Raw genomic sequence first — 14469 nt, 5'->3', positions numbered from 1 at the left:
TGAAGAAATTTATTTCTTTTTTTGAGCAGATCTACTAAACTGGTAGTTGAAAACAATACAGCCCTGATCTTGAAGTTAATATTTACACTGAAAGCCAAGTCCAAGATCGCTGAAATCTTTTGTTTGACTTCACCAGGAACTCAGGGAAGACACTAGCAAACTGGCACATTGCTATGGACAACTGAGTTCCACTAATTAAAGAATGCCCCCAACAGAAAAACCCACTACCTACCTAATTCTGTTTTGTTTGTTTGTTTTTTTCCTTCCTCATTTGGCATACACCGAAATAATACTAATGAAACAAACTTGCATTTATTTAACAAAGAGGATATGACTAAACAGCAAATTTTAGAGACGTCAGACATTTGTTTAAAATGATTTATGGCTACTCTGATATTAGATGATATTACAGAACATGGACACATATTGCATTAATCCTATCGTCTAGCTATGCATTTGTATCATAGTACTTTTTAATACTAGCAAGTTAATCAGGAACAAGCCTCAAATGCAATTTTCTGAAAGAAAAGAAAGAGAATGCACTTTTTGATAATTGCTTCCTTTTCTAAGACGCTACTTTAGATTCACAGAACCTGCATCTTCATCAGAGTTCAGAGCAAATTCTATTTTAAAACAAGTGCCCCAATTTTGGTCACACAGCTGCAACTGCAATGATATTACTCATGATCCACTGATCCACTGAAGAATTCATGACACTACAAGAACCTAACACACAAAAAAAACTGAGGTAAAGGGTATAAAAAATGATGACTAAAAAAAATGTTAGAGCTGGTTTGTCACAGAATGTATGCTCTATTGGTTTATAGTTCTTCAGTGAAGTATTTTTCAGTTCCCTCAAAAATTTGACATCCATAGCAATGGGCAGAGAAATTTTATGAGTGAGTAGGAAAGACAGACAGCAAAAGATAAATGATCAAAAAGAGAGAAAGGGGGAATTGAGCAAAGTACATATTTACTGAGAACTTACTGTTGACAACACCGTATTTCTGAGCTATTAGTGCTGCCTGCAGGCTCTTCCCACTGCCTGGGGGTCCACAAAAGAGAATACGTGGTGTAAAGGGGGCGGCTGATCGGTGCCGTGTTTGGACATAGGTAAGAGCTAGAACATGGCAGAAAGGCAAGAAATACAGTTTATATCCCATTTCTTTTTAAAAAATAATATAAACATCGATTAACTTTTCTCTCATTTTTAAAAGGTCGTAATTATTATCATCATTTTTTATTATTATAATCACAACTGAAACATCTAGAGAATCCAACCAAAACCAGGACTCTGATAAAACTGTCATGTCAGCAACTTACACTGAGAGGCCCTTTAGAAATCTTACTATCATTATGCTCCTGTACTTTCTTTCATCAGTAGATGTCAAATCATTTTAAAGAGCAAATTCAATTAATAATTGCTCTTTTACCATGTTGTTTTTAGCAGAAGTCATTTTTGCTTGATAGGTACAATTTGACCATGCAAATTATAGAGGAAGATAATTACATTTAATATTTTCTGCAGTGTCTGAACAAATATTTAACTGTAAAAACTCAGGATGTTAACTTAATACGACATTTATCCAGCATTGTTTGTGATTAGCGGACTCCTGATTACGTTATTATAGACTTGTAGCATATCATGTCACAACACGATATGGCATTGACAACACATAACTGAATATGATTTTATTTGCTTGTCCATCACTTTTGCATAATGTGTAAAGGCTATCTGAGCTCTGTCTGATTCGAATCTGTTTGCTGGACAGTATTCTACATTTTGTTCTGCATATGAAACATTACATTAATGTCAATCTACAGACTACAAGAGCCTTGGAAAGACTAAAGGATATGTAAAGTATAATCATCATTGCTGCATTATAGAGACCTGAACTTTGTTGCAGTCTCAAAATAGAACCTGACAGACACCAAGAAGCTACAGGACAATGTGGCTTGACAGTGAGGACAAATTAGAATTGTATCTGGACACAGCCAGTCTTACTCCCCGTGTCCTTTTTCTGGCTAAAAATATCAGTAAAATGAGCAGCTCAAGCTTTCCAGGGATCATAGTTTCAAATGTAAAGGCTAAACTCCATGCGGCTGCGTCTTGACTGCCATTGCTACCCATGTTTCAAGCACACCTACACATACTTTCCTCTGTAATTGCTGTGGATACAGTTAAGTGTTAGCCCAGACATCTTCAAGTCAAATAAAAGAGTCTATAGACTAAAGAGTCCTTGGAATAAAATGGTATTTTAGTCTAACAAATAGGATGGTCTTAGACATTAATGTTTGCATGAATCATACTCCTATATTAAAACAAACAGACAGAAAAACACAAAAGGATTGATGAAGAACATCATAAGGATAAGTATTTTAACTACTGTGGTTAATGTATTGCTGTATACCACCTATTTTTTCTAAGGACCCTCTGCTACGCTTTGGGATCAATATAAAATCTATCTTTAATAAAGCAGCGGCTCCAGGAAACTCTAGCTCCACTATTTCTAGGTAGAGAATCTAGGGTATTGAGAAACCGACTCAAACTGCAAGCATATAGGATCATACACTTCTCTTTCTCCTTCACCACAAGCAGTACCTGGGTAATGAATCTGATGTCACATATCCTAGCATACGTTATGAGTAAATCCATTAAAATTTAGGAGTTTACAAAATTTTATAGCTGTATGAAATAATCCATTAAAATCCCAATACTGATGAGAACTGTTTTTTAAATCTTTATCTGTAGTAAAAATATTTAAAACCCCTGGAAAATCATAACAGAAAATAGTGCATTTGCTGCATAACTTATGAATAAAAACAAGTATCAGCTAACCAAGGAGTGCTCTAGATATTCTGAACATTTTCCATAACCCTGTGTATTGAAAAGCAGAAACATTACAGGCAAAGCACCCTGCTTACAAATGATGCTTAATTTGCAGTAAATAACCAAGTTAATTAGGAGTAATGATCCCCTAGACAGTCTCCACATCTAATTATTCTTTAAAAAAAATATCTGGCTGCTTGATGCACTACAGAAAAAAAGATCTAGAGAGGATTTTTTCATTCCAATTTTCAATTTATCTCACTACATTATTAATTAATAATAATTAATATTCAGGCACTCACATTTTTATTTACAATTCAAGGCATGAATTCTTTATGAATGATGATATGAACTTTTAAATTTAATTAAGTAATTTAGAGGTAATTAATGTGTAAATTCATAATATAAACTTCCTACTTGTTTATTTTAAAAGTGCAGCACTTGTCAGTAAAAAAAGACCTTTTTGAGATGCAAAATTACTGGGATATAACAGATCATCTACAGACTGACAGCTAAAAAGTACATTATCAATTGGTCTTTCTGGCAGTTTCCTTATTTTCTTGTTGAAGAATCAACATTAGAAGTCAGACTGCATTAAAGTCAAGCACAGGCAAACAAGAGTTGTTGAACAGAAAAGCTATGAGTGCAAGCAGCTTTTAAATAATGAAATGTTACCAGCTTTGAACTACTCCTATTTCTTGTCAGACTTGTGGAAGGTACTAGCCCTTCGGGGGATTAGCAATTGAGCCACAATGCAACCTTTAAGAAATGACTCTCGCAGAAGTAACCATGCCATTTTCTCTACCAAGTCAGCTGTTCCTTGGCAGGATAGTGGAACAGTTATCTGCTCTTACTCTAGTCCTGTAAAAATAATTATAAGAAACGGCCCAAACTCTGTATTAGAGAGAACATAACTCAGCTGGGAGCCATCTGTGTTGGCTAATCCTAATCCTATGAACTGCCTCTAACAGCTAGGAGCTACCTTTCAGATAGGAGTTTATCAACTACCATTTGCTGTAAACATACAAACTTACCTTGTGATATGACATCCATGCAAGGCTGATCTGCATTGACTGATTTCAAAACTTTTTGATAGATCTGAAACACCCCAGGGAAGTTTCTGTGATATTCCAGCAGTTTCTTTGACATCTCCTGCTCAGAAAGATCTTCTGGTTTCACCAAACGTTGTTGTATCACTGGATCACTTGGCCAGTCAAAGGTCGTATGGTACACCTCTAGAAGACAGACAGTGATTAGGAACTATGAGGATGATTTAATAGGTCTTGCTCAGCTCCAGCAGGTTTCCTAAACAAAATCAAGGTCTGTGTTTAAGCTTCGTATTTTGGCACAAGTGATAATCTGTGCACTACCCTTGCTGTACTGACAGCTATTACTCTGCAGCTGCACAGATAGGAAGTGTAACTGCCCAGGTAACTGCCCTCCCATGTAGCCAAGACAGCCTGCATTTCCTCAAACACACTGTAACATCTATTGCAGAGTTGGTATAATCATGCCTTTGAGAAGAAGCAGTAATAATGATGGTTCTTGTTCTTTTCAGAGATCCAAAAATGTTTTATATGCACTAAAGAACTTCACAGATGGCACGATAGCATCGTTAGGTATCTTTTCCAATCCAGTAAACCAAGACAAGTAGTGACAATACAACTTACCCAACACCACAGAGAAAGAGCTGGGAACAGTTCTCCAAATTCTTAGACTGAGCCCTAACAAAGTGTCTTTTTTTGTTTGTTTTTTTTTTTTTTTAAATGAGATCTCTTCTATCATAAATAGAAGTCATTTCTTTAGTTAAGCACATCCTTCCTCATTCTGCTCCAAAAACATTCAACATGATTTTTTACTAAGCAATGTCAAGATTTTATTTCCTGATGGATGATTAGCAATGGTACTCAACAGACAACATGGAGCTAAGTCTGTGTGACAATCATTTAATGGAAGACACCTAAAAGCATGCCTGCACCTCAGGAAAAAAATCAGGACCTAGCAAAGATGCATGGCAAAACATGAGTTCATATGGCTAGATCTAACCGTTCTGTACTACTATAGTCTACTGTTTACAGGCTCAATAGAGAGCTTTAACTTTTCCCATATTTTACTGGCACAGAAAATAATGCAATGTCAACATATATTTTTTTCCAAAAGAGTTTATATTTATAATTATAAATTCCTACTAGTTTTTCCAATAATGGTATTATAATGCTGGTATTATAATGCTTCTGGGACCAAGCAACACTCTAGTTTCTAGTGGAGAACAGGAAGAAACAAATACTGCACCTTCTGTGAAGGGATCAAGCCTCTTCCCACTGTTCCGCTCAATCAGCACAGTGTCTGCAGCATAGAGCACAACTAGACCCCCCCAAAAAAAGAAGAAAACACAAAAAAGCATAGCTCATTGTTATATTTCTTGTAGCTATTTTAATGTATCCTAGTTTTAAAGATGAATGGATGCATTTCAAACACATTTGTCTCATTATTCTCCTTTACCAGTATTCTACTTGCAAATACTTAATTCCACTTTTAGTCAGAGTTTTCCCTCCATCTCCTAAACAGAACAGTGGGAAAAAATACACATTAATAATGTCCCAGTACCCGTGCCTGCTGGCTGTCCCAGCCATCCGTATCAATTAACAAGGCTCTCCCTCACTTACACTGTATCTGGAACCAAGGATGGAAGCAGTCACAGATCACTTGATACTGATTCTCTTCTATACCACAAGCAATTACTTTTCACCCAGCTACTTTGGTAATGAAAATGGTGAAACTTATTTTTGGATAACCTCCCAGAAAAGTGTTCAAACTTGATTAGAAAGCATCAAAAGATGGAGAATCTGTCGGTTCCCTGGGTTGCTTTTGGCTAATCATCCTCACAGTTAAATGCTGTAATTTAATTACTGTTTTCAGTGCATTTTATTACAGATTTCAAACCAGTTCTTCTTATGACTTTCTTCACTGTATCAAATATCACTTTCAGACGCTTTTCTCCCTATTAAGGTACTCATACACCGTAAATCTCATCTCCTCTCAATCTTCTTTTTGATTAACTAGACAGACTGAGCTTTAAGATTTTCATTCAGGTCTTGGTTGCACAGATATAATTGTGAGCAAAACTTGACTTCAAATGTTATTAGCTATATTAAAAATACATGCAAGTACTAGACATTAAACATTTTTGCCTAGCTCTATTGCAGTGATTCTGAATTCTTCATTAACAGTCAAATCTCATCCAAATCAAATCCAAAGTGACAATTCATCAAGTTCACTAACATTCTGGCAAGTTCACTACCCACTGGCAAGCTGTACATTTCTCACTTCACCCTGTATTCCACACAATTGTCATCATTTCTTACATTCTAAGTAGGTTCTCTATATTAATTTAGGACAACTGGCTGTTCTAGGTGGCAAGGGCAGCTGTCAAGGTCTTGTCTACCAGCACTTTGCCAGTAAAGAAATGTTCCTCACAAATCAAGTTATAATCCATCTATACTAAAAGGTCAAGTTTAAAATCATGATGTTTCTGCTCCACTTAGCTAAGTTTCCTAAGTTTGTATTCTCTAATTCAACAAAAGAATGATTTGTATTTAGGGGATGACGAAATTGTTTTGGTCTGAGAATCACTAAAGAGATTTAGAGATTGATTTAGAGATCTAGAGATTGAAGTCATAGAAAATTTGGACACACACCTAGTACAGAAGCAAAGCTACATACAGCTGCTTGGAGGTACTTGCTGGAGTTATCCTGAATTTACAGAACTCTATTGTGTAGGAAGACCAAGAGTTTAAGCAGAAAAGACAGGATTTAAAGTCTTTCAGGTTAACTCAAGGTTTTCAGTGAATCTGAACCATATAGAAATATTCTGTTGTCTCTTGACTCTGTCTTCAATATTGGTATTGAATTTATTGAGGATGTTTGGGGAAAAACACTTCCAGGCTTTTACCTTCTGGTCACGATCACACATAAACCTTGCACTGCTTACCAACATGCCTAGGAATGATGCCAGATGATTGCAGCATCCACGCCTGTTCCTGATTTTCAGGGAAGCCTTCCAAAATCCAACCCTGTTGAACAAACACATGAAAATATTATCGGTCCTGGAAGAGAAAACACAAAACGTAGCACTAAATATTGGTGCTATTTGCACAAAAAACGCCTCATTCTGGTCTCACAATGTGACAATATTTGTTATGGGTGCTTGCGATAGAAAAAAGAAAACATGGAGCACTGATATTTTTATGAAGTGACATGCAGTAACACCACTGCCACAGTGCAATGGGCATTTATGTATTGTAGCAAGGATTTTTTTCATGTTTCAATCTCAAAAAAGAAACTTCTCTTTTGAATAAAAACAATGCAAAACAATTTCTACAGTTTTGAAATATTCAAAAGGATACCAGCCCACACTGTGTATAAATTTGTTTAGCCTCTTTTTTAAAGACAGATTTAATGCCAAGAACATTGAGGAAAATATGCACGCTTTCATTATTTTCTTAAATTATACAGGAAAACTCACAGTAATGGAACCAGCGTTCCCAAAGCTAATGAAGCAACAGAGCAAAAGAAAGGAAAAAGAAAAAAGAGCCTTTTGCTCCCTTAAGTCCTTGTTATAGCCAGCTAAGTGTTAGATTGAGCATCTTTAAAAAAACATTTACAGATCTGTGAAATACTGGAGAAGAGCTGCAGCCTCACTCAGTTTCTGCATGATGCAGTATTTGAGATCTAATCCACTTCCCAGTCTCAAGTCTGACTCTTCTAAACTTTCTCTAATTTTTCTGTTATTTGCTTAACTACACGTGTCCTTGTCACTACCTAATATTCCCCTAATAACTTTGTGATGCTACAATAAATCTCAAAACTATCTTTGTACTGAAATAAATAAGATACTTGAATATTGCATTAGCTAGCAATCATTATCATCTCCCACATATTTCTGAAGCTCTGTCAGTATGGGGTCCAAAGGTTTTCGAAGTATTTCTGCATATCTCCATGCCTTCTGTGGGAGGAAATTGGGACATTCCAATTATATAAGAAAATAGAGTAGACTACTTAAAATTCTTTAATTAGCCTGGTTTCGGGAACATGTCATCCTGCTGATATCTGTAGAATACAAGAGACTTAAGAAACTGCAAGCCATTTTTGCCACTCCCAGTGTTTGCTCTGTCGAATTAGAATGAACTGCTGTCTAAGGTCACGCAGGTGCTAAGAAATCAATTTATCCCTTGGGACTTGCAGGAGGCAAGGCTGCACAATATTTTTAGCAGTATGCTAGGAACTTCAGCACTAGTTCTGAATATATTGTGTTTGTACAACATATATATAGGCCCACATCCTTTTCTACGGAGAAATGGCATCAGAGGTTGGAAGCCAATAAATCTATGCCTATTTACACAGACTACAAATCTGACTCATTTTCTTCACTCCAAGCGCAATACTTTTGGAAACTAAACAAAAGAAAAAAAAATCACAAAACCACCACACCACAAAACCATTGCTTCTGATGTCACTACAGCTTATTGCCCAAAATCAAATACTGAGCAACAGGCAGTAAATACAGATTCTTTTTAACAACGTCAGCTTCTAGATGCTCATACACAAATTTCAAAGGTCCTTAATGCAGGCAATAAGGAATTTTATAAATAAAAGTTTTTGCAGTATAATAAAACATAGCTCAATAAATAGCTTCCTGCCTGCATTGCAATGCATTAAGCAAATGCATAATAAACACACACTACAAAAATAGTTAGCATTTTGGATCTTATTTCCAAAGGTCTCTGAGTTCCAGGGTATCAGTCAGTCCCTAATTAGAATACATTATCCATCTACTTGACACTTCAGTGAAATGTCTATTCCACCACAGAGCTGCAGCTTTGTTCAGAACAGGTTTATTGATATTCTGCTGCATTCCCTCTCCATACCCCCAGTGGCTTGGTTCTGTTTTATCACACATCAAAAAGGCCGTATGCTCAGGGCACCCCATGCACAGCTCAGAGCTGGAGGTCTGAACAGCTGCAAGTAGTATGGTATCACAGGAGGGACAAGCTCCAAGCAGATGTCACAGATAAAAAAAAAAAAAGAGTAAAAAGGAGTGTGGCTTGGGAACTAGCAAGAGGAAGCAACACACAGCAGAGCAAGACCTGACTTTAAATATGCCTATCATGCTTTATGCAAACACTGGTCTTTTTTTGCCCTTCTGACTATCATTAAAGTGTAATTAGTAACTTCACATAGTAAATTTGTTTCTTTAAGAAGTCATTTATTTTTTGTTCTTGATAGCGGTAACCTTACATCCAAGCACGGATTGTACCTTACCACATCAAGGGTGGAACAAAGGCTAAAAGTGAGTAATTCCATGGTGCCGTACTCTGTGGTCACTGTTCCTTCTCTTTCAGCTGGAGGCCACAAACCTTTTCTACGTGCAGGCTGCTGTAAATACTGCTTTGTGCTGGTGCCTTAATGCCAGGTGAAGTGCACCTGGGAGACCCATGCCACACAGAAATCAGCAACTAGGAACTGCATTCAAAGCCATCACTTTCCTCTCCAGATTTGAGCAATCTGGAGAAAAGGAAAACCTCGAGGTCATTCTGAAACTTAAATCTCATTCCTTCGCTGGCACACTGCTCTCTGCTGTGAGTACATCCCAAGCCTATGCACTTTCACACTTTCCACCCCAAAAATGATGACTTGGATATTCACTTCTCTCTTGTTATCTGACCAGCACAGACTCAATTTTTTTTTTTTACAAAATACAAAACTGACACTGCCTTAGAATTACAAAAACAGCAAAGGGATAGCACCAAGAAGTAATGCTGAATGACATGGCACGTCCAAAAGAAATCTCAGCCACAAGCATAGAGCTCAAAGATCACAAATAGCTCTGCATTTAGGAAAACAGGTCATCACAATAGCGTTTCCACAACATTCAGTATTTTTGAAAAAGTACTACATGTCTTTCTCTGCTAAAATCAGTCATAACTAATAGCTTTGCCAGCATGGATCCAAAACTGACATTTTCAGAAAACAGCAGACTGAGTGCAGGACGAATATTGCCAACCCAGCTCCTGCAGTCTGTCAACATTAGCAGTACAGATGATGGAGAAGCTCCAACTTTACCAAATTTTCCACTGGAAAGAAACCTCTTATTCCCACATACAGAGGATTTGTAGCTTCAGTAAGCTACAAAGCTAAAAGCCACACTCTTCCTGGGGAAAAAAAAAAAAAAAAACAAAAAACAAAAGGAAAGAAAAACAAGGTGGTGAATAGGCCTATTTTCTCCCCAGATGAATCTATGTAACATCACTATCTTTGTATGGAGTTTCACAGAGACAAGATGATAATCTTTATCTGTCATGGTAAAATCAAAAGAACCAATAGTCATTGCTCTCTTCTCCTTCCCTTTCTTCCCTTTCAATGACAGCCACTACTCTTCTGAATTGTTTAATACCAATCAGAAATAATTCTGCCTCTATTCATGTGAATCACTGGCCTAAGCTTAGTTTCTAAATGGTCGTAAGGCAGGATTCAGGTTGCTCAGCTCACTCCCTCACAAATTCATCATGTAGCAATATCTCCGCTAGCCTTGCCCAGTCCTGTGAATTCCCTCCTCAACACCAGCAGCACTGGGAGTTAGACAACAGCCAGAGGTGCTATAACCAACATGTACTAACCCTGAAAGATGAAAAGTCTTCCTATCAACTTCACAAGTCCCAGGATCTAACATAATGCTCGCAATAAGTTTTCTGTGTGTGCTGGAAGACCTACCCGTCTGATCCCTCACAGTCCTAACTACATTTGTATTAGAAGAACACACAACAGAGTCTCAGCAGAGCCGTTGATCAATAAAAATGTTCTCCTTGGAGAATGCCCGTGACATCTATAAACCTGTGAGTGTCAAAACAATGGCACAAAAAATTCTGTATTTCTACTGTCAGTGGGATGAAAGCTGTGCAATTAATGCCAACCCAATGACACCACAAGGAGAAATAAAACAAACAGCTGGTGGTACTGTGGTCCAACATGCAGCTCCTAGTCTATTAACATTTCCAGCAAAAAAACGCTGACTCATGCTTTGAGAGAGCTGGCATAAATCTGCTCAATGAAGAACAAAATCCACAGTATTAATTTCATTTCCAATCATACAGGGAAAACGTGGCAATTGTTAAACTATTATTATTAGCACAACCAGAGTAGCTGTTAATGTTAAGCCAAGGCTCTGTGTTTGGGGACTGAAACCAGCCTAAAGCCTAGCAGATAGCGATCAGAAAAGGCAGTTTCTCTCTTGGGTTTATCATCTTTCTAACTTACCTTTAAGGTGTAAAGATATTTTAAACATACACACTACAGAGGAAGTTTCGCTAGAGAAAGATGTTGCCACAAAGAGACAAGGCAGTAAATCTTAGTATCACCTGACTTGCTCTATATCCATGACATCTCATTGCATTGCTTACACACAAAATGTTGACATTCAGTCTTTTGCTGCCCATCTGCTTGTATATCCCGAGCTGACAATATTGGTTTCTCAACAATGTTCCTCAGCTACACTGCAATTCAAAAGGCTACAAAAATGAACAAGATGGTATAGCATATATGTGTGCTTTTAAACAGGTCCTTCTGCCAATTAAAAGAATTAGTCTAGTCTAAATTTAGTACAGATAATCAAATATATTAAATACTACCAGATGTTTGGTTTGGAGGGATAAATAACAATTATGAGTCAAAACAAAATAAAAATAGCTCAGCTAAAAAGACCTTCACGAGAAACTAGGCAGACCCAAATAATTCAAGCACAGTGACTTGCAATGCAAAAGTTAAATTTTGGTTTGCAAATTCAAAATGGATAGATCAATCATGGAGTACGGTGTACAGAAAAACTGATAATCCTTTTCTAAACACATAGGTTTTCTGCCCATCTCTTTACTCCTTTCATTACATTTCATAACATAAATACCAATGGGTAGTATCTTAACTTCAATTCCCATGCAAACAGTGGAATATCTAACGGGCTACTCAAAGTTTAGCTACTGCTAGTTTTAACCTGTTGCTTAAGAAGAGCAGCATACCATCTATTTTGCTACAGCTATGTTTGCAACAGAAATATGACACAGACACGTCCTCTAGCAAACCTACCAGGCAGGAACCATTTAAGAGATTACACCTCCAGCTATTCATTACCATCCTGATCAAATTATCTTTTCCACAGTTCATACACTGTCATTGACCATCGGATCTAGTTTACACAAGGCAGGTTCACTGAAAGACACTTCCATCAGCGGCTTAAGCTAAAATAGCTGGCTTTGCACTGAAGCAGGAGCAACCTCTTTGGCAACTGTTTATGGGCATAAAACAAAGTTTTGAATTCTTCTTGCTAGATTTGTTGTTACTTCTCCACACCTATAGACATCTCTGTGCTACAAAATTGCCATCCTAAGAGCTACAAGGCAATGGCCTAGCCCCCTAGATCATTTTGTTTGACATGGATGGAAGGATCCAGACTGCAGATCATTTCAGGCGACAGCAAAAATCAGAGACAGAGAGAGAAGCAAAGGGGATAAGGCTTTTAGCATGTCCAATTTCTTCCAGTGGCTGATGCTGACACAGCCTTAAGAAGCAATTTTCACACTTCAATGAAACATTAATTACCGGCCTCACTTTATTCAATCAATAAGGTAGATGATGATATCAAGTAGCAGCAAATTTTAATAAAACTGTGAGCCTTGCAACATCTCTATGAGGTCAGAAAGTATCAGCTCTCCTCTGACTAGCAGGTGAATAGACAGAGTAGCTATTCTGAGAACTTGTACTAGTTATCTAGAAAAGTTGTTCAGCCCTTCATGGATGCAACGCCTGCTTTGGACTATGAACTTTTTTGAACTATGGACTTTTTCCTCTCAAGATTACATCAAATAGTGTACATACTGTATTTTGGCATAGATTCTTCTTTAGGAAGAGGTTTTTATCGTTACAAACTTGTCTCTTACAAATAATCCTTTATAATGGTCTGATTGAGGACTCAGTAAATGATAGGACCTGAGATTTTAAAGGAAACACATAAAAGAGATTTTATTTTCCTTGAGTCCAGACATTAATTTCAACCAATATTAATCTACTTAAGATCTCGTTTGGTTCTATGTTAAAAGTCTCTATTTACGTTAAAACTAAATACACTGGGGAGTGGGGAGGGAAGAAAGAAAGCCGTACATCTGTGGATGCAGCCAAACCTATCCAGTTGCCTATTTGTGTAAGCTAACAGTGAACATACTAATTATTACCTAGAATATATTCAAATGCAGTGTTTACTCAGGAAGAAAAAGAAGACACGGTTAGAAAGCAAGAAAACTGAAATGAGTAACATTAGACTCTTTCCCCCGTTTCCTCAACAAGAGGTAAAATCTTAACATATTGATTTTTATATATTTTCTGTTTATCTGTTTTGTCCACTTCAACTCTGCCAGTTGCCCCAGGCAATCAACAAAGCTATGCTTGTTCAGCCTTTGATCATCTCAGTGCTAGAAGATTAGCATATGCATACTCTCATTCTCCCCTTCATCCTGTTAATAAAGCTCCAAACTCCCTCTGCTGATGTTCAAGAAAGCAATCCGCTCCAGAGCCCCCAATGATTTGCCCCCATTCCCTCCTCTGCTCAGGACTCAGAATGCTAACTACTATGCACGAGTTGTGTAAGTGCTTATCCACCAGTCCTCTGAGGAGCAATTCTTACTTGTTTGATGCAGTCCACGTTTGACAGACGTTCCTGGATCAGATTGGCCCAAAGCACGTTGGGAATTTGCTAAAGAAAGAACAAAAAAAAAAAAAAGGCTGCATATTCACAATTGAGTTCAAAAGGAATTTTATCATGCAGGCATATTCCGGTTAAAGGTGAACTGAGATGTCTTCTTGAAATAAATAAATAAATCAAACTGTATCAGTCCCAAGTCATTAACATAATATATTAGAGTGTTAGTAAGGGCACAAGAATCAGTGTTAAAGGTAAGCTGAACACATTTCTACTTGCCAAAGCCTACATCCATGTTTTTTGCACACCAACACAGAAGTTGCGCCAGGTTTTGCAGGCTAACTACCACACCGGACATCAACTGACAAAGGCATCTGTAAGAACATCGCATCCACAAGTAGTGCCTTTACCACAAGTACCTGACCCAGTACTTCGTACCAGTACTGCTGTGTGCACGGACATACTAACAGCTATCACCTGAGAGAAGCAGAATCCCCAACACAGAGCAGATGAACACAATGTAATTTTCAGGAAGTTATTTTCATAGTTTCTAGTAACTCTCACTCTTTCATCATCTAGAAAGCTTATTTAAAATACATTTTAATGTTAAAGCTCATTGTAATGTTAAAGTTAATTTAAACTCCGGAGACTGTGAAATGGAATTGACATTGTATGTATCGAGATATTCAGAAGCGCTGTTTTTTTCTGTGACTTTTACTTTGCCTGTATCCACAGATGTTATTTGCTATCAGACAGAAGAATAAAGATCCTTTACAGATTTATCATTTTTCCACCCGTAATGTTTAGTCCGTTATTACCTCAGATTTCCTGATAAGGAATTAACAATAACCTTTTTTCCTTCTTGTAAGAAATTTTCTTCACTATCTTGTTAACTTGG

The 14469-nt window shown here is 37.2% G+C and overlaps 2 protein-coding genes across 7 annotated transcripts in view; one reads left to right on the top strand and one right to left on the bottom strand.

The window, feature by feature from the left end:
• The window catches only part of AK8 (adenylate kinase 8), a 76656-nt gene that overhangs the window by 43506 nt on the left and 18681 nt on the right, over positions 1–14469 (bottom strand). For all 6 annotated transcript variants that reach the window (XM_080561797.1, XM_080561796.1, XM_080561800.1 and 3 more), the window contains exons 5-9: positions 13557–13625; positions 6822–6903; positions 5123–5194; positions 3865–4065; positions 989–1120 (exon numbers count right to left, since the gene is read on the bottom strand). In XM_080561797.1, the coding sequence (XP_080417923.1) occupies positions 989–1120; positions 3865–4065; positions 5123–5194; positions 6822–6903; positions 13557–13625 (556 nt within the window). The remainder of the gene's footprint in view (positions 1–988; positions 1121–3864; positions 4066–5122; positions 5195–6821; positions 6904–13556; positions 13626–14469) is intronic.
• The window catches only part of SPACA9 (sperm acrosome associated 9), a 127219-nt gene that overhangs the window by 95617 nt on the left and 17133 nt on the right, over positions 1–14469 (top strand). The window lies entirely within an intron of this gene.

The sequence above is a fragment of the Anser brachyrhynchus genome, assembly GCF_964034855.1.
Source record: "Anser brachyrhynchus genome assembly, chromosome: 19".
NCBI lineage: Eukaryota > Metazoa > Chordata > Aves > Anseriformes > Anatidae > Anser > Anser brachyrhynchus.
This window is presented reverse-complemented; position numbering and strand designations above follow the sequence as displayed.